The sequence below is a fragment of the Ovis aries genome, chromosome X, assembly GCF_016772045.2.
Source record: "Ovis aries strain OAR_USU_Benz2616 breed Rambouillet chromosome X, ARS-UI_Ramb_v3.0, whole genome shotgun sequence".
NCBI lineage: Eukaryota > Metazoa > Chordata > Mammalia > Artiodactyla > Bovidae > Ovis > Ovis aries.
The window spans coordinates 53600189-53622905 of NC_056080.1; the positions used below are offsets into that span (position 1 = coordinate 53600189).

Here is a 22717-nt window from a genome sequence, read left to right on the forward strand (position 1 = left end):
GTTGTTCCATGTCCAGTTCTAACTGTTGCTTCCTGACCTGCATATAGGTTTCTCAAGAGGCAGGTTAGGTGGCCTGGTAGTCCCATCTCTTTCAGAATTTTCCACAGTTTATTGTCATCCACACAAAGGCTTTGGCATAGTTAATAAAGCAGAAACAGATGTTTTTCTGGAACTCTCTTGCTTTTTCAATGATCCAGCAGATGTTAGCAATTTGATCTCTGGTTCCTCTGCCTTTTCTAAAACCAGCTTGAACATCTGGACGTTCAGGGTTCACATATTGCTGAAGCCTGGCTTGGAGAATTTTGAGCACTACTTTACTAGCGTGTGAGATGAGTGCAATTGTGCGGTAGTTTGAGCATTCTTTGGCATTGCCTTTCTTTGGAATTGGAATGAAAACTGACCTTTTCCAGTCCTGTGGGCACTGCTGAGTTTTCCAAATTTGCTGGCATACTGAGTGCAGCACTTTCACAGCATCATCTTTTAGGAGTTGAAATAGCTCAACTGAATTCCATCACTTTCGCTTGCTTTGTTCATAGCGATGCTTCCTAAGGCCCACTTGACTTCACATTCCAGGATGTCTGGCTCTAGGTGAGTGATCACACCATCGTGATTATCTGGGTCATGAAGATACATGAGTTTGAGTGAACTCCAGGAGTTGGTGATGGACAGGGTCGTCTGCCGTGCTGCAATTCATGGGGTCACAAGAAGTCAGACACAAGTGAGCGACTGAACTGAACTCAACTGAAGATCTTTTTTGTACAGTTCTTCTGTGTATTCTTGCCACCTCTTCTTAATATCTTCTGCTTCTGTTAGCTATGTACCATTTCTGTCCTTTATTGAGCCCATCTTTGCATGAAATGTTTCCTTGGTATCTCTAATTTCCTTGAAGAGATCTCTAGTCTTTCCCATTTATTTTCCTCTATTTCTTTGTATTGATCACTGAGGAAGTCTTCTTTTTTTAATCTCTCCTAGATATTCTTTGGAACTTTGCTTTCAAATGGGTTATCTTTCCTTTTCTCCTTTGCTTTTCACCTCTCTTCTTTTCACAGCTATTTGTAAGGCCTCCTTAGATAGCCATTTTGCTTTTTTGCATTTCTTTTTCTTGTGGTCTTAATCCCTGTCTCCTGTACAATGTCACAAACCTCCGTCCATAGTTCATCAGGCACTCTGTCTATCAGATCTAGTCCCTTAAATCTATTTTTCACTTCCACTGTATAGTCATAAGGGATTTGACTTAGGTCATATCTGAATGGTCTAGTGGTTTTCCCCACTTTCTTCAATTTAAGTCTGAATTTGGTAATAAGGAGTTCATGATCTGAGCCACAGTCAGCCTTTGGTCTTGTTTTTTGCTGACTGTATAGAGCTTCTCCATCTTTGGCTGCAAAGAATATAATCAATCTGATTTTGGTGTCATCTATCTGGTGATGCCCATGTGTAGAGTCTTCTCTTGTGTTGTTGGAAGAGGGTGTTTGCTATGACCAGTGCATTCTCTTGGCAAACTCTATTAGCCTTTGCCCTGCTTCATTCTGTACTCCAAGGCCAAATTTGCCTGTTACTCCAGGTATCTCTGGACTTCCTACTTTTGCATTCCAGTCCCCTATAATGAAAAGGACATCTTTTTTGAGTGTTAGTTCTAAAAGGTCTTGTAGGTCTTCATAGAACCGTTCAACTTCAGCTTCTTCAGCATAACTGGTTGGGGCATAGGCTTGGATTACCATGATATTGAATGGTTTGCCTTGGAAACAAACAGAGATCATTCTGTCGTTTTTGAGATTGCATCCAAGTACTGCATTTTGGACTCTTTTGCTGACCGTGATGGCTACTCCATTTCTTCTGAGGGATTCCTGCCCGCAGTAGTATATATAATGGTCATCTGAGTTAAATTCACCCATTCCAGTTCATCTTATTTCTCTGATTCCTAAAATGTTGACGTTCACTCTTGCCATCTCCTGTTTGACCGCTTCCCATTTGCCTTGATTCATGGACCTAACATTCCAGATTCCCATGCAATATTGCTCTTTACAGCATCGGACCTTGCTTCTATCACCAGTCACATCCACACCTGGGTGTATTTTTGCTTTGGCTCCATCCCTTCATTCCCATTTACTGTAACTTTAAAAAAACACACACATTTTACTTTCCTTCAGCAACCATGAACTGTCTTTTATATCAGCTTCTGTAGACTGGTAAACATAACCCACCAAAGCTTATTTCATTTCAATTTTCATTCTTAGAAGTTTCTTTACAATGTCTATGTTAATTAGATTAACAAATAAACATTAATACCAGGTATTAGGTATTAGTTTAATAGTAAATATTCTCCAGTTCATGTGAACCTGAAATTCATTTAATTTCTTTTGAATTTAGGATTGTTTGGTTTGTAAGCAGTTACTTTTCTTTAGGCCAATTAAATTAGAGCTTATCTGCAAATTAACCTCAGCAATATTACCCAAAGACAAAGACACACACTGAGACATACATATATATCAAGATGGATAGAGATCTCACAGTTTTCTGCTTGAAATTTAAAGTCTCTTTGTCTTTTTTATTATTGGCTTGAAGCTATACTAATTTGCCCAACTGCTGAATTTTCAAGCAGAGTTGGTTGCGTATCTCAAGGACATAGTAAGAGTTAACTTCAGGCTTTTACCCAGGCGTTTCTGTTATATTAGGATGAGAGCTCCAAAAAAGTATTTTAACAAGCCAGCTTTTTCTAATTGCACACGTGAAAAGAACCAGTTTTGCAGTTTCAAAAAAAAATTCATTTCAACCAGTTTTCTCCAGAGTCTAACAATATCCTGGCTATACTCTTTTTCTTTTCTGTGGTCATGGTCTCATAGCTAAAAATTTTAAAGCAGAGAGTGTTCAGATTGACTCTGATGACAGAGGCAGACTGTTGTCCCAGCAAGTATTGTTTATCTGGGGAGGTGGTGTCTTAGGTTGGTAAGAAGAATCTGAAGGAGTAAGGGAACTTGCAGGAATAGGGGAAGTTTGGTTCTTTTCCTATTTTCTTCTCCTCCCCCCACCGTCTGCTGCCCCAAGAGATAGGAGGAGTTAGAAGGGGGTTCTGTAGAATGTTAGAAGAGTTTTCCCCAGGCTTTTGATTATAGGAGAAAGTCCTGGGTTAGGAGATCTGATGGAAAGGGAGAGACAGAGGGAGTTGAGATGAGGTGGCAACAGAAAGACATATGTGGCATGAGTCCCTCAAGTGCAGATTCTAAGTGCCATTAGGTTTCAGCACAAGGAATGGCAAAAGAAATCAAGTTGAGGATTGTGTTATAATCTACTGTGCCATTAAGAGGCCATTCTTCTTGGTTCCCCAATTTGTACCAGATCCAAGTTTTGCTGCAAAAGAATGTGAGCCTTTTCAAGATTTCCAGGGTCAAATTTTTCCAGTTACTGAGAATACAGCCTAGAGGTGAGTCTAAGGCAGATTCTCAAGATGTACTTGAGTCCATTCTTAGAATGGGAGTACTGAAAGCTCACTAGCCACAAAAGCCATCCCAACTTTCCCAGTAAATCCTCCATGTGTGACAAGGCACCACATGTGGCTAATGGCACAAATGGACAACTGTCCCAACAACCACATCTGACAGTGAGAGGCGACCCCTGAGTGTTTGACAGAGAGTGGCACAAAACCATGCAGTTAGGCCCAAGCCTAGGCACAAACTGCGAAAATACACCTGGTGGCTAAGGCCAGTTAACAACAGAAAAGAGTCTCCTGGAACCAACTGTGAATGCTTTTTGACGATTCCATGAAATGTGGACAGCACTCTTTGGGATGACTCAGAGGCTGCTTTTAGGCTCCTGTAAATTAACCTGGACAGAGGGAGGAAAAGTGAAAGTAGCAGAGAAGACAGGCTGAGGAATCTGCCCTGTAGCCCTGCTGGGAAGGCAGAGACCTGGGGAGTGGGCTCAATTTTGCTTGAAGCAATACGTGCCTGAGACAGTGCACAAAGTAGTCTTGTTGGGGGCAGATGCTCTGATAGCCTGGTCTGTTCTGTGATTCCCCTTATCCTGTCATAGGAGTCTTTAAGCAGCAGGTGCCCTAATGATTTTAAAGTGCCTAACCCATGCCCACACAATTTTAATTGGCCTGGTCCTCAGCTTAAGGGAGAAGGAGGAGAAAGAGAAAATGAGAGCCCTCATCCACTTGCGGAGAAGGCAATGGCAATGGCTTCACTCCAGTACTCTCGCCTGGAAAATCCCATGGACAGAGGAGCCTGGTAGGCTGCAGTCCATGGGGTCGCTAAGTCGGACAGGACTGAGCGACTTCACTTTCACTTTTCACTTTCATGCATTGAAGAAGGAAATGGCAACCCACTCCAATGTTCTTGCCTGGAGAATCCCAGGGACAGCAGAGCCTGGTGGGCTGCCGTCTATGGGGTCGCACAGAGTCAGACATGACTGAAGTGACTTAGCAGCAGCAGCAGCAGCAGCATCCACTTGGGTGGCAGATACTGGGGCGTGGGCAGTGGGGCCTTTGGAACATGCCAGAGAGTAACCCTGGCCAGAGTTCCTCAATTGCCTCCACGGCCACCTGCCTGTTCGCAGAGGGTTTGAGAAAAAAATAAAAGAGAAAAGGAGAGTGGGGTAGAGCTCCCTGAGAGTTGTCCCTGTACAGGCCACCAAATGTTGGGCCAGTCCAACCATGAGTTCGAAAAGAATTTCCAAATACAGAGTACCACAGATAGGAGTAAGTTTATCAAGAACAAAGATCAGAGATAAAGTGGGCACCACAAGTGCAGCAGGCTGACAACTCCTGACAAGCCAGGGAGAGTCAACAGTTTTCATGAGTTAATAGCCAATTTTTATAGCCTCAAGTCAAAGAAAAAAATCCTGCTGGAAAATTGGCATTACGTGATTGGTTGGGGTGCTATAGGTGTTTACTGGAGTGGGCATCTTTGGCTAAGTTGGAGTCAGGAAGCTTGTTAATGATGATCAGGGGCTTTTGGCACCATTACAAAGGGGTTCAATTAGCTTTGGAGGTGTCCTTGGTTCTGGGCTCTGCCTCTGTGGCCTTGGTAAAAGGGGACTGGGGCAGGATTCAACAGTTCCCTCAGGCTTGCCTAAGAAAATGGTCAGGATCCAGGCCTGGCTGAAGGAGGGAAGCATGGCAGTGAGGACAAAAGGCAGGGAGGGGTGGGGGCTCCAGACTACTGGCTCCTTCCAACTAACACTGGGTTCTTCCTCTCAGAATGTGGACATTACCCAAGAACCTGAAAGAAGCCTTAGACACTGTCCTTGCCCACTGCTGAGCCCTTCCCAGGAAGCTAAACTCTTTGCTCTTGCTTTCTTTAGCCCCAAGAGCTCCTGCATCTGCCCTTGCCCACATGCTTGGGTACCACTAAGCCTTTGAGGAAGTTATGACCTCAACCTAACTTGATCCTCAGCAAGAGAACTCTGCTTCCAGCAAGACTTCAGCAGTTCAAGCCATTCCCATTCAACAGCCAAAAGGCTGACTGGCTCTGCATGGAACTTTGTCTTACTTTCTCTTGTTCCCTAAGCAATAAAAGGGGCTTTCCAGATTGCTCTAGTGGTAAAGAACCCACCAGCCAATGCAGGAGATATGAGACCAGGGTTGAATCCCTGGTTAGGAAGACCCTTTGGAGGAGGGCATGACAACCCACTCCAGTATTCTTGACTGAAGAATTCCTTGGACAGAGGAGCCTGGCAGACAACAGTCTGTAGGGTCAGAGTCAGATACAACTGAAGTGTCTTAGCATGCACGCGTAAGCATAATTTCCTTTTTCTCCCTGCAGGAGGGGAGCAGCAGCCACTGTGAGGCCTTCTTCACTATGCATAAGATGTTGTCTCTGTGATGAGAGCCTGTTCCTGTCAGGGTGGGGAATTGCAAAGGCTTTCTAGAGACAGATTCCTGGGCAGCATTTCCAGAGATAGCAGCAGGGGTGGGGGTGGGGGGGGGTTAGTGGGCCCACTCCTTTACAGGCAATGTGATTAGGCATGAGACTTTTCTTCTCACACAGGAAACTCTGGCACCTGGTTCATCATGTTCTCTGCTCCTATTCTTGCCCCCATCAAAGTTATTTCACTTTCCACATGGATAATATAACCAACACCCTTGAGTCCCCAGAACATTATCTCCAGGAACAGCTACATTCCCTTCCCTTCAACCACCCACTCTCTCAACTTTATTATTATTACCTGGAGTTCTACCTCCTGTCTTCTTAAATGCAACTGTCTGACCACCTACACCCTCTCTCATTTCATCTTTCAATGTCACTCCAAAACACCTAGCAGCATATCTATCACATGATTCACTTAAGTGATATTTAATACCATATCTATTTTTAGACCTCTTTTAACATTCACGTTCATCAATCACTCTTTTGTTTCCATATCCATTAGCTAGAAAGCTGATCTGCCCTTCAGGCTAGTACTGAGGCCCCATCTCTCCCATATAAACATGGTGATTTCTCATTAAACCCAGAAAAAACAGAGAACACATCTAATTTACTTTGCAGTTTCAATGTTTATTTCTGATACCAAAACTTGACAGCACACAAGGGAGGGGGTAAGCAATAGACAAGGAACAGCAAATAAATTTTTCCTGCATGCCACTTTCAGTCAACAGGATGTGGCTCTCTAGATAGCTGCGTTTAGAAGGATTCTGAGGCTTCATCCTCACTCAGGGGAAAGACAATTGCAACGTATTAGCAATATCTGTGAACATAAAGAAGAAAAAAAATTAAAAAATCAATGCATATACCAAGTAGTAAGGAATATAAATAACAAATACTGCTTCCCCATACTTCCTTCATCTCATCACCATGGGTTTCCTAGAACTCCCAGCTAGAGCACATAAATACATTCACATGGACTCTGTAACTCCCAGTGACCCTAAGTGCCCAATCCAAAGTGATATACCTACCCAAAATCTCACTCAACCCAGAAGAAACCGATGGCACCAAAGTTGGCAGCAAAGTTGGCACTGGCTGTACCACCAGGGCCAATAATGGGGCCGGCAAAGGTCTGAGGAAATCTGGAGCGAGCATTCTGGTGGTATCTGGCCCAGAAGGTAAATGGGATTCTGGACCAGGGATCTCCAAAATCTCCTTCCTCATCCCACGTCAGCAGCTCAAACTCAATGTCATCCCAGCTCCAGGGCCCAGATACGGCCTCATCTCCAATCCCCATGCGGGTTCTCGCCTCAGCCCGTGCCTCAGCCTCGGCTGCAGCAGCATCCAAAGCATCCAAGGCCTCATCTGCGGCCTCCATGAACTGTGCAGTCCAGTCACGAGGGTCTCTCTTCTGAACCTGAGATGAGGAGTAGAAAATAAAGCCCATGATAGTATTAGTTAATATTTATGAAGCACCCACTATATACTTAGCACCCTACTTTGTGCTACTGTTTACACAGTAACAACAAAAAATACCACCAACAATGTGGCACCTACCATGTGCAATACCTAAGAAAGATCTCATTCCTGCTCTGGACTTCTCCCAGCCAGTCATACTTCATCCCTTAACCTATCAAGTCTAGAGCTGTTCCTCTATTACCTCTGCAATGAATCGTAGCACTTTCATCTTGCTAGTCTCATGGTAGGATCGGAGGCCCCAGAGGAACTCATATTCAGGAGGGTTGCTGTTGGGTACTCGTCTGTAGTCTAGGTACCTTAGAAAGAGGAGAAAGGCCTTTGTTTCTACTCAGCCAAAATGAGAGTCCATCAATGCAAAATAATCCGAGATTCTGACACCTCAGATTTCAGGTAGCAACTCCCTCCAGTCTCATTCCTAAACACAGATTATTTACCCTCTAATAATTAGGCCTTCAAATTCCTGTGTTTCTACACTAGTCACCTAGGACTAGAGGATGACTTATGTAGAGTCATAGAAAGGACAACACTTTTTCACCCCCTCTGCCACAGTTCTGACTCCGGGTTGTTACAATCTTGTTACTGAACCACAGATAGGCCCATTGCAAAGCCTCTGCTAACCCAGCCTTAGGAATATCTACTGTGGGTGTGGTGGACAAGCTTCACTTGCAAGATAACTATACTGCAGGAAAATTCAGCCACAAGGAATATACTCAGTAAATATTCCTGAGTATATATGTATGCATATGCATAGGTATAGTTAATATAAGAAATGAGCAGCATGGGAAGGGCTTTCTGAGGCTGACCAGCACACAGAATTCATGAGGACAAGACAAGCCACTTAGGCATCGCTTACTTTTGTTTTACAAATTCATAAGTGAGAAGCTTCCTCAGATCTCCAAGGAGGGGATGTCTTACTCTGAGAGCAAAAAAAAAAAAACAAAAACAAAAAAAAACAAAAAAAAAACAAAAAAAAAAGGGGGGGGGGATTCATAATTAGAGACTATGACATTGCCCAAAGGAAAGAAAACAGTTTTCCAGCACAGAAGTCAGAGATAAGAGAAGAAGCAGAGACCAGGACTATTTCCCCATCCACCCAGGTCACATTCTTGGGCTCTGTATCTCCCCAAACCAATTCCCTTAGACTACCAGGTTGATGCAATCCTGGAACCATCCTCTGTTGCCAAAGAATCATATAACAGGCAAGAGATGAGAGAGCCCAATCATACCCAGGACGTAGTCCCATCTTGCGTAGTGCCTCCCAGAGGACAGCTGCAATGGGAGGCAAGGGGAGACAAGGGATGGAAAATGAACATGGAAATCAGGCGGCAGCCAACCCCCAGCTGCTGGCCCGGCCACTCACCTTCACTGGCACGGTTGCCATTCATGAAGATGACACCCAAAATCACTAGAAGGAGACCCAGTTTTGGTGTGTCTTTGGTCCTAAAGAAGTTTTTTTTTTTTTTTAAAAAAAGGAATATATTTTCAGCAGGCATTTACACAGGCACCCCAGGCAGTTTACCCATCCAGCTTTCCTAGTATTCCTCAGCTAGGAAACAACTCTACCCCAACTCTGCCCATGACCTGCTATGTGACCCTGAATCCTGATCTACTTGAAACTCCTAGGAAAAAACCGCCACTGAGAATGGCAATGTTTCCCCTCCTTTCCCATCTTACGTTCCTAGTATGCCAGCCAGGGACTCAGGGGTGCTGATGAGAATATACAGGTGTTCTTCCTTGTCAATTTCTTTCAGTTGAATTCCAAATTTCTACAGGGGCAAGAAAACAGACTATGAAATTACAAAATCTAGCATAAGCATACCCACATTCACTCCCTGTGATTTGCATCAAACTCCCAATAGGAATCCCATGAATCTTTAAACCAAGACTTTCTCATAATATCTATCAAAGCCCCTCCTCGCAAACTCTTCCCCATCATTCTGTCCTTCAGGGTTGCCTTCTCACCTTCTCCAGGACAAAGCACGCACGTTCAATGATTTCTGGATACACATCAGTGTATTCACGGATGATATCCCTTAGCATTTCTGCAGGTGAGAGGAGGGAGCATCTGAGCTGAGCAGGGGCCACAGAGCTGTGGCATTTTTGCCAGCCCTGCCCAGGGGAACACAGTAGGCGAAAAAGGAAGACTCACCCATGGAAAGAGGGGATTGAAGGGGAGGGGACATATAAGCACAGAGATATCCATAGAGAATGGGGTGAGGGGAAGGGCAGATCTCTGGGAGAGGGTACTGAATGCCTACCTGAGCGCTTGATGGGCACCTTTGTGTAATCTTTAAGCATCAGGTACTTGACCAACTTATTAGCCTGAGAGGGAAAAAGGAACTCATTAGAGTTATAAGATATTGACAGAACACTTGGTTGAATTATAGATAGAAGTACAACAAAGAAAAGAGGTGAGGGTGGGTGGGGAGAAGCAACTGAAGTTACAGTTCTTACTCTTTCCTGAAGAAGGGCCACATCTCGGGGCTGTGAGGCACCCAGGTTCTGTGAGGCACGCGAATTAGGAGAGGGGCGCAGGTTTGGTGAGGGGCGCAGGTTTTGCCAGTCTGGTGGAACTGGCCAATCAGTGGGGATCCAGTCAGGTGGGAGCGGCCAGTCAGTGGGGAGTGGCCAGTCGGGTGGCAGTGGCCAGTCAGGGGGTAGTGGCCAGTCGGGAGGGCCTTGCCAATCTGGAGGACCTTGCCAGCCTGGTGGAGTCTGCCATCCAGGTGGGGTCTGCCACCCAGGTGGATTCTGCCAGGCCAGTGGGTTTGGCCAGACAACCGGACCAGGCCAGACAATGGGGTTCGGCCAGATCACTGGGTTCTGCCAGATCACAGGGTTTGGCCAGATCACTGGGTTCTGCCAAGCAACTGGGTTTTGCCAGGCTGGTGGGGTCTGCCTTGCTGGGGGGCTCTGACGTGCTGGTGGGGTCTGCCTGGTTGGCTGATTTTGCCAGCCTGATGGATTCTGCCAGGCCAGTGGGGTCTGCCAGAGCACATTGGGGGGTGCGCCAGGTGGGCTCTGAGTGGTAACTGGAACTGGTGCAGACCTCCAGGTCCCTGGAGCCAGTGGGGCCCGCCTCTGATCCCCACTGCTACTCTCTTCCACATTCAAGTTATTAATCTGCATCATCAAAGAAAAGGAAGGTCAGGGTTACCAAGTGTTTCTATGTCCTCACCGTATCTATTTCAGGAAGGCCCCCTAAAACCCTCACCTGTAGTGACAGCCTGACCTACTAGCCAATGGTCACCCTGAGTCCTGGGCTTGTCTTTCACTGTCTTCCAGGCAGGAGTTTCATCTCTGAACCAGGCCAGGAGCAACCCAAGGGTGGGGCCTGAGGCTTCTCTTCTTCCTATGTCCATCACTGGCTCTGCTTGTACCACCCTGGACAAATCACTCAAGTCACTTCACCTCTCTGGGACTTATTTTCCTTCTCTGTAAAACTGAAACTATGATCCCTAGCTGGTATGAGGTACCGAGAAGATTTAATGAGTGAGATAACCTGTGTGAATGTGCCTAGGCCAAGATCTAACACATGGCTACTTTTAAAATGTAAAATGAATTACACACAGACTGTATATATTACGGGTCCATGTCTCATCTCCCCATTATTCTGTGGACTAGCAAGAATCATCATATTTACCTTATCATGCCCTACAATGTAGTTGAATACAGACAATTATATATATTTAGTTTTGTCTTGTTTAGAACAAATGAACCACCTCAGAGAAGAAAGGAGAGCCCAAAGCAAAGTAGAACTAGTAGGGATCTCACCTTACGGGTCCTCTTGCCCCGAATTATAGTCCTGGACTCCAGATTCTGAGGCTGGGAACCATCCGCTGATGTCTGTGCAGCTGCACCATCAGATTCACAGATACCTGGGCTTGGGTCAGCCTCTATGTCAGCGTAGGAAGTGGCCATCTTGGCTGGGTTAACATTCTGGGTCTGGGTATCAGGAGTTGGGACCGTAGTGGTGTCATTCCAAGCCTTGAAGGCTGTCTTGGGCTGAGTGTTGACCACCTCACTGGCATTGAGAGACTGAGAGAAATTGTAGGCCGCATTTGGGACCACTTTAGTAGTGGTATTCTGGGCCTTAAAGGCCATGTCCGACTTGTTGGCAGTTAACTCACCAGTAGGGGCTGCCTGGGAAAAATCATAGGCAGCATTTGGGCCCTTTGGGGGGGCATTTTGGGACTTAAAGTGTGCTGTAGGCAGCATGTTGGGAGTCTCCTTGGCATTAAACGCCTGGGAGAAATCATAGGCAGCATTTGGACCTTTTGTGGTGGCATTCTGGACCGTAAAGGCTGTCTTAGGCTTAGTGGCAGTTGCTAAAGCCTGCGTATCAGCCATCTCACTGACTGCTGGGGGCTGTGAACTCTGAGGACTAGCATTCGGTGCACTGGCAGCTGCTGTGGCCTGGCTGGTAGGTGGAGCCTCCGAGATCTGGATGGCCTCCATCAGGGTCTGCATAAGCAAGGTGCTGTCTTCTACGGAGGCCTCAGCCTGCAAATAAGGGGTAAAAAATAAATCTCTGGGCTTCTGAAGTGGGGTTGGCAGGGTGAGGTGGGGGACGGAATGTGTAGGGGAGGTGAGGTTGGTTGGTGCAAAAAGAGAAGGGTGAGTAAGACATCTAGAGGCCTGAGTGGCGTGAAGGGGTAACAAAACATCTGATAGGGGCTGAGTGAGGCAGGGGCTAAACAAGGAGTGGGGCCAAATGAAGAGAGGGGACAAGTGTGGAGGGGGGCTGCTGATCTAGGAGGTTAGAGCAGAGCAATGCAGCCTGGGGTAGGAGCTCAGGAGGAGGTAGTGGATCAAGAGTGCCGCCTTGAGGAGTTGAGGAAAATAAGGGGGTCGCAGGGGATGGGGAATGTAGGAGAAAGGGAAGGTGGAGGCAGGAGGTTGGGGGAGGGGGCGGCAGAGAGCTCCATAAGCGTTAGGACTATGGGGGGCGGGGGGAAGGTTCCTTACTCAATTGGGATTATCTGGGCAGATTGCTCTTACTATTAACAGGGTCTCCCCTTTATCTGAAGGGGGACTGATGGCTGAAAAGGGATAACACCCCCCCCCGCCCCCACCACACACACACCTTAAACCATGGGAATCTGAAAAATGACGGAATCTAGGCATCAAGAAGGCAACATCAGATCCAAGCGTCTGCACAGCCAAAGGAGCCCCGGGGGAACTGTCGGCTAGGGAAACAGTGGGGTGGGGAGTGGAGATCTCACCTGGAAGCCGAGGAGGCCCGCACCACAGTCCATTTTCTGAGACATGATTCTTGTCCCTCTGGCAAGAGCAGAGCCTGGGGGGTGTGGAGGAGGAGTTGGGCGTTATACTAGAGGGCAAAGGGGAAGGACCGAATTTGGGGAGATGGTGGTGTTTCAGGTTTGATTGTGCGGGCGGATGAGGTGCTGAATATGAGAGGAACGGGCCAGATTGGAGTGGGAAAAGTGAATGGGTGTCCGGATGGAGGTTCTGAATCCTGAGAAGCTACGAAGAGAAGCTTCAAATCAGGATTCAGATAAGAATTCTGAATCCAGGCAGACTGAGTTGGGATTCGCATTTGGGAAATTGAATGGAGTTTTCGAATAATGAGGATCGTATAACAGTACAGACCGAAGTCGAGAAATCTGTAGAGATTTTGAACGATGGGAGGGGTTTAGAGAGCGAACAGGGATTCTGAATAAGGGAGAATCGGGTGAGGGCTGTGAATCGGGGCTTGGGGAGTGGGAGAGGGATAAGAATCCAGGATAAAGGGATCGGAATGAAAAATAGGGGGCCCGCACCAGGGGGCAAGATGCCCTATCTGGGGGCTAAGTCTCACCTTGCCTCAGGCCCCAACCCCAACCCCCTCGTAGCCTCCCTTCTTCACGACTCAGAGGATCGGGATTGCAGTTTTCGGCTCTCAGCAGCCGCACCCTCTCCTTGTCCAGGAGAAAATGCCAGCGCGGCAGCTAAGACGACCCCGCCTCTTCGCCTAATATACCACCCACCACCTCAGATGGTTGTACGCATGCGCAAGACCTGATCGACCAAATAAGAGTCCCGCCCGCTTCCCCAACAAAAGCTTCGCCCTTAAGGCTATGCTGAGCATGTGCAGTAGGAGGCAGTCCCGCCCCTTTGCCAACACACCACCCCATCACCAACCAGGTTGACAGTATGCATCGGCCCCTCCCCCAAACAGATGCGCTGTGCCTCTAGATCCCACCCCTTGCCCCACGCGTCGGCCCCCCTACCTTTTCCGCAATGCGTCTCTGTTCTTTCCCTCCCCTATCGTGGCCCCTCCTGTCAGTCAGCGTACATCAACCACCCGCTTGTCTAGCAGCATTTAGGTCACTATTAAAGAGGTCTCTGTGTAGGGTCTCTAATTGCAACAAGTGCTAGGCTCCTGCTAAAAATAATCTCATCCATTTAGGGACCTAGGAAAATGGCCAGAGAGGGATACATTAATGGAGGTAGAAAAAGTCTGTGCCTGCCACGTGACCCTACAAGGTCTCCTCCCCACTCAACAGTTTCCAGACTCAAACATTAGCTACTTTCTTGCCCTTTGTGCAGCTCCAGCTATTTATTTTGTGTGAGGAGGTGGGGAGAGATAAGCACAGCTTGTACTTCACAGCAGGATCTATGCTAGGGCTTGTTTTCCTCTCACAGAAGCCCTGAAAAGTGGATATCAGCATCTCCATTTTACAGATCAAGATAATGAGGTACAGACATATTGCATGAACTAGACAAGGGCAGTCAGTAAACAGAAAATGCAAAATGTGGGCCTGGTGTTCCAGACCCTAAAACCCATGTTGCACCATTGCTGGCTGAGGGACTGAGGCACGCTCACTTCTTCAGTTTGAGCAGCAGATTCACTCAACCTCCCCTGCTCTGTCAACGTCTGTCCCAAACTTGAGCTCATGCTCTGCATCCTGGAGAACACAGGTAGGGGCCCCAGCACCCCCTCCCCACCCCTGCCTGCTCTATGTGGGTCCACCCAGGTGTGCGAATTGCTCTTTGGGGTCCACTCCCTGATCTGTCAGGCCTCTTTTGCTCTGAGTGGCACAAATGTCCCTGAGGCCTTCTTGGTGCCCTTCAGAGCAGCCAGGACACTCAGGTACTTGTGTGTCTGAATCATGGCAAGCTTTGACTGAGAGTAAATGTTTGCCCTGGTTCCTTCCAGGGCTGGGCCTCAGTTCCTGGGATGGAGTGCTGGGCCAGTTTGTCACTAGCTGTGTGAACCCACTCAGGCCACTGGAATTCTCTAAGTCTGGCTTCTCAACATGCAAAATGGGAAAGACAAGTAGCACTTACTGGGGTCCTATGCAACGACACAAACTGTGCTTCCAGATTGGAGAGGCTCAAAAAGGCAGAAAATGTTATATAGATGTGAAATAACTCAAACTGAACTGATACTTTCCCAAAATCCAAGGTACATCTTTGTACGTTTCACATTTATTCTGGCATCAGCTCCGCCAGAAGCCAACATACAAAAGGAAGCTAGTGCTGGGAAGTACTGCAGCATTTGGTCCCCAAGGGCCAACATCAATTCTGCCTGGCTGGATAACTTTCCCCATCTGTTGCATAGCAACCTCCTCTGTCAGCTGCCTGTTTTTTCTCAGCACTTCCTCTGGAAAGTGTCTGCAGTGGGACGTGATCAGACTCAAGAAAGGAGGCCTAAAACACCATTTTATATGCTTTCTGATCCCATATCTATTATCTCCAGTCTTGACTTATGAATTCTAAATCTGTAATCTGACAACCTACCCCACTCTTGCAATTGTCTCTGTATTTTCACAATTAACAGGTCCCATATATCCTCCTCCTCACCAACACTGTGTTTGTCCTGTCATGCCCTTCTCTCTCCATTAGAATCCTTTTAGGGAGATGGACTTTTGTTTTATTCATTGCTGTATCCTTAGAACATAAAATGATGCCTAGTGTATTTTATATGCTCAAAAAATACTTGTTTAATGAATGAATGAATACCACCATTCATTCTGTTGCTTATAAAAGAAACCTCAAAGGCATTCTTGTTTCTTTCCTGTGATGAATTCACTTACTTTTCCTCATTACACAAATGCATACCTGTCATTAAAAATTCAAACATTACCTAAGTATTTCAGAAATTAAGTAGCCATCACTCCAAATTTCACCACTTTGAGGTAACTGTTAAGGTTTTGTTGCTAACTTCTCATACAACACTTTATGTACATATATTTTTTTTTAATTTTTACTTTATTTTACTTTACATAAACAGGATTACCTTATATATGCCATACTTTGAATTGCATTCTTTTATTAATACTTACTGCCTCCCACTTTCTTTTACCTCTACCCTCATCTGAGATATGCATTTTAAAAACCATTTTTTATATTCTATCATGTTCAAAAAGTCCTTTTTTAGTTTTACAAAGATGAAGATCATATTATATATATTTTAATCTGATTTATCTCAGTTAATGTTAATCTACCTCTGACTCATTCTTTTGCATTGCTGCATACTATTCCATGATAGAGATGGACCACAATATAGTAAATCATTTTCTCATTGATGGTAATTCATTTTGGTTTCAGGTGTTTTGGTGTGGGGAGGGAGCACATACTGACAACATTGCAATAAAATACCTGTACATATATCATTACTTTTAATGCTTAATATTTATTCCTGTGACATCAGATGCCCAGGAGTAAGATCAATACACTCTATAGTGTTTGGTATCATAAGCCTTTTCCAATTTTTTTCCCAACCTGGTGTGTGTTTTATTGGTATCTCCTTGTGGTTTTAATTTACATTTCTGATAAGTGGAATACATATTCATATGTCAATGGACCTACTGGATTTCTTTTGTAAAGTGCTTGTGCAAGTCTTTTGCCTATTTTTCTTGTGTTGTCTTTGTCTTAATTATTTTGGAGATTTCTTTGAACAGTCTTACAGATGCTAATTGAAATCCCGTAGGGCTAGATGTATTGCAAATATTTTTTTCACATTTTAGTAAGGTAATACAGTGTGTATACTCTGTATTACGTAACAGTTCCAACTGCAGGAGCCACCTTAGCAGCTAAAAGAATGTGACCTAGGATTTACCAGTGGTAGGGTCCTGAAGACCACCCTTGCATTCAATGATTCACTAGAAGCACTCACAGAACTCAGGATAGGTGTAACATTCAAGGCTATAGTTTATTACAATGCAAGGATACCAATTTAAATCCACAAAGCTAAAAGGTACATAACTCACATGTCCAGGAGAGAACAGGGGTGAGCTTCTATTTGTTCCCTTTCAGTGGAATTGTATGGCCAGTGCTTAATTCTCCCAGCAAGATGTGTAACAAACCTGATCCTTGGGATTTACTGGAGTTTTTAGTCATGTAGGCATGGAACACCTGGGTGGCTAACTTTAGCTACTCAGTCTCCAGCCTGTGTTGAGGTCAAACTAATGCCACAAGGCTCAAGGCCCCACTATAAATCATACTCTTAACATAAACCATCTGTTGGCCCAAAGCCCCGGCTGAACAAAAAGATTCTAATCAGGCATAATATGCCAAAGGTTTAGAGGTTATCTCCCAGGAGTTTGTCAAGAGCTGGACCTTTCTTTGGAATGTGCAGACATTTTTTTTTTTTTGGAATGCTCAAGGTCTGAACACCTCAGACTTGCTGAGTCAAGTCTTCTATTGCACAAACAGTCATCAGTTCAGTTCAGTTCAGTCACTCAGGTTAATGAGGAAAATGTAAATTATAACCACAATGAGTTATTATTTCACATCTACCAGAATGCCTAAAAAAATACAACGGGTGCTGGCAAGGAGTTGGAGAAAATAGATCCACTCACACATTGTTGCTGGGAATGTAAAATGATACAATCACTGGGAAAGTTTGGCAAGTTTCTTATAAAACCTAACATGCTCCTATTACACAATCCAACAATTGACCTCTTGGGCATTTATCCCAGAGAAATAAGAACTTATGGGCTTCCCTTGTAGCTCAGTCGGTAAAGAATCTACCTGCACTGCAGGAGACCTGGGTTGGGAAGATCCCCTGGAGAAGGAAATGGCAACCCTCTCCAGTATCCTTGCCTGGAAAATCTCATGGACACAGGAGCCTGGTGGGCTGCAGTCCATGGGGTCACAAAGAGTCAGGCATGACTGAGTGACTAACACTAATGGTTAATGATGTTGAACATTTTTAACATGCCATCAATATATCCTCTTTGGTGCAATGTTTCTTCATGTCTTTTGTCCAGTTTTCTAATTTAATTGCTTTTTTTAAAGTGTTGAGCCTTAAGAATTTACATATTTTATGTATAAGTCCCCTGTCAGATATATGGTTTGCAAACTGGTTTCTCCCAGTTTGTAACTTTTGTCTTCATCCTCTTTAAGAGAGTCACATGGCACATTTTTTAGAAAGCCCAATTTATTGATTTTTTTCTCCTTCTAAAGATCTGTGTCATTTCTAAGAACTCTTCAACAAGCCCTAACGATCTGAAGATTTTATCCTGTATTATATTCCAGAAGTCTTGTGGTTTTAACTTTTGTATGGAAGTCTATCTTCCATTTGGATTTACATTTTGAATTAGATGTGAGGTCTAGGTTGAGTTTTATTTGGGGGGATGGGAGAGGCAGAGCTACAAAAATCCATCTTATCATTCTAGCACAATTGTTGAAAAGATAATCCTCCCATTGAGTTATTTTTGCACCCTTGTAAAAGCTCAGTTGGCCATATTTGTGTAAGGCTATTTCTCAAGTTCTCTATTCTGTTCCATTGGTCTATGTGTCTACTCCTCCATCAATACTGCAATGGTCTTCATTACTGTGGCTAAACAATAGTCCTGAAGTTGAATAGAATTTTGTTCTTTTTCAGAATTATTTTATCTGTTATTCTAGTTCTTCTGCTTTCCCATACATTTTGGAATAATTTATATCTACAAAGTATCTTGGGTTCAATCCCTAGGTTGGAAAGATCCCCTGGAGAAGGAAATGGCAACTCGTTCCAGTATTCTTGCTTGGGAAATCCCATGCACAGAGGAGCCTGGTGGGCTACAGTACATGGGGGTCACAAAGTGTAGGACATGACTGGGCACACACACAAAGCATCTTACTGTAATTATGATAGCAACTGCATTCAATCTGCGGGCATTCTCTTATTTTGATTTTCTTTGACTTCTTAATCAGAGTTTTTGGTATTCTGTCGTTGTTGGGGGGAGTGATCTATAAATATCGATTAGACCCTGTTGGTTGATGATGTTGGGTCTATCCAAGTATGCTTTTTTCCAAACATGGGAAGTTTTCAGACATCTTTCAGCCCCTCCTCCTCTCTTTCTGTGACTAGATGATACCTATGTTAGATCTTTTGCAGTAGTCCAACAAATACTTGAAGCTCTGTTTATTTTTGGTTTTCAGTCTATTTTTCCCTGTCAGATATGATACTTTCTGTCATTCCACCTTAAGTTCACTAACTTATTTTTCTATTTATTCTACTTCTGAGTTCATCTATTATTAGTTAAGTTCATTTATTGGATTTTGGATTTTTCAGTTCCTAAATTTCTTTTTGATTGCTCCTTATACCTTCTATTTCTTTTGGAGATTTTCTATTTTTTTGCTGAGACTTTCTGTATTCTATGAACAGTTGCTCATTGAAACATCTTTATCATGGCTGTTTAAAAACCCCTGTAGATGATTCTAATACCTGTATCATCTCGATGTTGGTGTGTGCTGACTGTCTTCTCTCATTCAAGGTGTGATTATCTTATTTCTTGATATAACAAGTGATTTTCAATTGTATCCAAGATATTTTGCATCTGATAAGGATCTGAATCTTATTTAATCTTCTGGCTTATCACATGTGAGGCAAAGTCCATATTCCCACTCAGCCTCCACTGACACCTGGGAGAGTGGGGCTCCTTGTTACTGAGGGCTAAATGAGAGTTCCAGCTCCATATTAAGCTTGTAGGAATACTGCCCTGACTGGAAGAGACCTGGGTGCCTAATGACATAGCAAGAGAACTCACACCATGTCATTGTTTGGGATCTAAGCTCCCTAGAAAGCACACCATCTTATCTTCTACTTTCAGGGTGATTTCACATTTAGATTATATAGAATGCACCCAAGGACAAACATGGAAGAGTACATCTACACCATTTATTCCTTCTTGCTGGAAGTCTATGTCCCTAGTTCAAGTATTTTTTTTTAATTTTATTTTTTTTACTTTACAATACTGTATTGGTTTTGTCATACATTGACATGAATCCACCACAGGTGTACATGAGTTCCCAACCCTGAACCCCCCTCCCACCACCCTCCCCATACCATCTCTCTGGGTCATCCTAGTGTACCAGCCCCAAGCATCCTGTATCCTGTATCGAACCTAGACTAGTGATTCGTTTCTTACATGATAGTATACATGTTTCAATGCCATTCTCCCAAATCATCCCACCCTCTCCCTCTCCCACAGAGTCCAAAAGTCTGTTCTTTACATCTGTGTCTGTTTTGCTGTCTTGCATATAGGGTTATCATTACCATCTTTCTAAATCCCATATATATGTGTTTCAAGTATTTTTTTAAAAATTGAGATTTCTAATGTAAAATCATACTATAAAAATAATTTGATCACTTAATTTACATTAAAAAGTACACTACATTTTTCTTAAAGGAAATCAGCTCTGAATATTCATTGGAAGGACTGATGCTGAAGCTGAAACTCCAATACTTTGGCCACCTGATGCAAAAAACTGACTCATTTGAAAAGACCCTGATACTAGGAAAGACTGAAGGCAGAAGGAGAAGGAGATGACAGAGGATGAGATGGCTGGATGGCATCACCAACTTAATGGACATGAGTTTGAGTAAACTCCAGGAGTTGGTGATGGACAGGGAGGCCTGGCATGCTGCAGTCCATGGGGTCACAAAGAGTCAGACAAGACTGAGCGACTGAACTGAACTGAATTTACATTATATATTACAGTTATTCTGATGACTTGGTGAAACATCAAAAAAGATATTAAGTAATAATCTCAATAAGTAATATCCCTTTCTTTTTCTTGAAATGACTTTACCATTTCACCATTTAGAATGTTTGTTGCTTTTTTATAAGTAGTTTTTAAACATCATATTTAGTAGTTTATTTCTCTTATTTTACTTACAATTTTTCATGTTTCTTTCTGCCTTGTTCCCAAATCCTATTCCTGTTGATTGTACCATTTTAAGTATACCTTGGTTCCATTCTAGTCTCTTATTTTTTATCACCATGTTGTTAGAAGCATGTAGGGAGAAATGAAGAGAGAAAAGTTGAAAAGAGAGGGTATAAGAGGAAGAAAAGGGAGGAAGGAAAAAAGAAAAAGGAAAACAGTAATAAAAGAAAAAAATAATGACAATTGCAAGTAAATGGATTTATTAAGATAATGACAAATAAGAGAATGGAGAAACAATGGATACTAAGTTGAAATGGAAAAAGCAGGAAGAGAATAAGGAAGTAGAATGCAGAAGGGAGAAGGGATGTAGGATGGAAGAGAATGGTAGGAGATAAAACAGGTTAGGGGTAAATGAAAAAGAAAGGAAACTAAACAAGGGGAAAGAAGAAAAAGAAGAGGAATGTAGAGAAAATAACTAGGGAGAAAAGAGAAGTGCCTGAAGTAAGATGGAAAACATGGAGGAGGAGGAGTGATGTGGAATGGCAGCTTTCACTGCAGAAAGAATGCTTAATGTTAGAAGTTCTTTTTGCTCCTCAAATACCTAGTTCCCTTTATATTTGGTACTCACCAAAGTGCCAGGGGTCATTTTTCACATGATGTCACTCTTGCCTGGAGGTAAGACCACTGTGGTTTTCAATCAATAAGAGCCACGTGGCCCATGTTTTGAATAGACAAATTTGTCTGTGATACTCAGTACTTATAGGGCTTCTCAGCTGGTGCTAGCAGTAAAGTATCTGCCTGCCAATGCAGGAGACAGAGAGAAATATGGGTTTGATCCCTGGGTTGGGAAGATCCCCTGGAGGAGGGCATGGCAACCCAATCCAGTATTCTTGCCTGGAGAACGCTTTGGATAGAGGAGCCTGGCAGGCTATATAGTCCATAGGGTCACAAAGAATTGGACACAACTGAAGTGACTTAGCACACACACACTTAGCATTTATCACATACTTTCTGCTACTGGTTCTTCATCAGGTATGGATATTATCTGACAAATTTAGGTATACAAGAAATGCAAGTTTTCTTTTTCTCTGCAGCTTAGCTTGAATTCTGTCAAGTTCCCAATCTACTAAGTGGCTGAAACTCAACTCTAGCAGTGTGAAGTTCTCCTCACCCCATTTATTGGGGTTGTGTCTAAATTGTGGTATCTCAGTGTCAAAACATCAGGAAGGGTGATATATGTTGGGTATCATATATACATGCCAGCATGATATGATGTTGAGTTGAGCCTCAATTTCTACCACAAAGCCCTGATGGGGTCTCACTCTCTCCGAGGGTGTCATATTCCACTCATATACATGGGAAATACCCTGCTACTCCTATCATATGCTGAGGCTTTTTCATCTCTGTGAGGCTGTCTTTGATGAGCATACTCTTCTTATACTTCCATATCCTGAGCTGAGAGAAACTATGTGAAGAGACCCAAAGCTCAGAATGCCTACAGACACCACACAACCGTTTTTATTTTGTAGCCTTGTTCTCATCCTCTTCCTGACCTTTCCCAGGAAGTGAGACACAAGGCCACACTGTTAGAGAATCTTACAAACCTATCTGGGGTTTCTTCTCATCACTAGAATACAGGGTCTAGGTTTCTCCTTTTTTTTTCAGGAACCCACAATATCAACTGATTCTTTCTTTTTTTGCATTTCTTCACAAAACAATAAATGTGAGGCTAGAGACAGTCTTGAAAAGAAGTGCTAACAACAAAAAAGCTGAACAAACTAACAGTCAATGACTTTTCTTGTACTCAACAGAAAAATGAGGTTTCAGAGCAAATCACCATCCTATAATATTGAAGGACAGGCAAATCAAGGGTCACAAATAAGATCTGCTTACCTAAGGCAGAAGACACTAGAGCCATAAACTTGTAGGAACTCTTAAATGAAAATGTGACAAACTCCTAGAGGCTGAAGTGGACTAAAATGAGAGTGAGAAACTCTTGGGACTGGTAGTCCTGTTGGGGAAGCACACTTTCATGGGCTTTATTTCAGGAATCTCACCAGGTTCTCACAGTCACGATCTGAGAAAGACCCCCCACTATGGCCCCAGCAGAAGCAGGGGAACAGTCTTTGTGATTATACTTGTGAAATATGCCCAGAGCCTTCTCCATAACAAAGTCCTACTTTTCAAGAGGAAAGACTACCAGAGCCTTGTTCCAGCCCCTCTCTACCTTTCTTGTCTTACCTAAGGTGTGTGTGTGGCAGAGAAGGGGTGGG

The 22717-nt window shown here is 43.9% G+C and overlaps 1 protein-coding gene across 21 annotated transcripts in view; it reads right to left on the reverse strand.

The window, feature by feature from the left end:
* Nucleotides 1–6473: 6473 nt before the first annotated feature.
* Nucleotides 6474–22717, reverse strand: part of MAGED1 (MAGE family member D1) — a 91009-nt gene continuing 74765 nt past the window's right edge. For 20 of the 21 annotated variants that reach the window (XM_004022074.5, XM_042241797.1, XM_060408453.1 and 17 more), the window contains 12 exons: nucleotides 12566–12639; nucleotides 11115–11843; nucleotides 9795–10463; nucleotides 9599–9662; nucleotides 9303–9382; nucleotides 9015–9106; nucleotides 8701–8780; nucleotides 8567–8609; nucleotides 8194–8256; nucleotides 7522–7636; nucleotides 6893–7278; nucleotides 6474–6684 (listed from right to left, as the gene is read on the reverse strand). In XM_004022074.5, the coding sequence (XP_004022123.2) occupies nucleotides 6901–7278; nucleotides 7522–7636; nucleotides 8194–8256; nucleotides 8567–8609; nucleotides 8701–8780; nucleotides 9015–9106; nucleotides 9303–9382; nucleotides 9599–9662; nucleotides 9795–10463; nucleotides 11115–11843; nucleotides 12566–12610 (2358 nt within the window). In that variant the 5' untranslated portion in view covers nucleotides 12611–12639 and the 3' untranslated portion in view covers nucleotides 6474–6684; nucleotides 6893–6900. Of the gene's footprint in view, nucleotides 6685–6892; nucleotides 7279–7521; nucleotides 7637–8193; nucleotides 8257–8566; nucleotides 8610–8700; nucleotides 8781–9014; nucleotides 9107–9302; nucleotides 9383–9598; nucleotides 9663–9794; nucleotides 10464–11114; nucleotides 11844–12565; nucleotides 12640–13161; nucleotides 13294–22717 lie in introns of those variants that run through there. The other variant, XM_027963253.2, reaches the window with a different exon arrangement.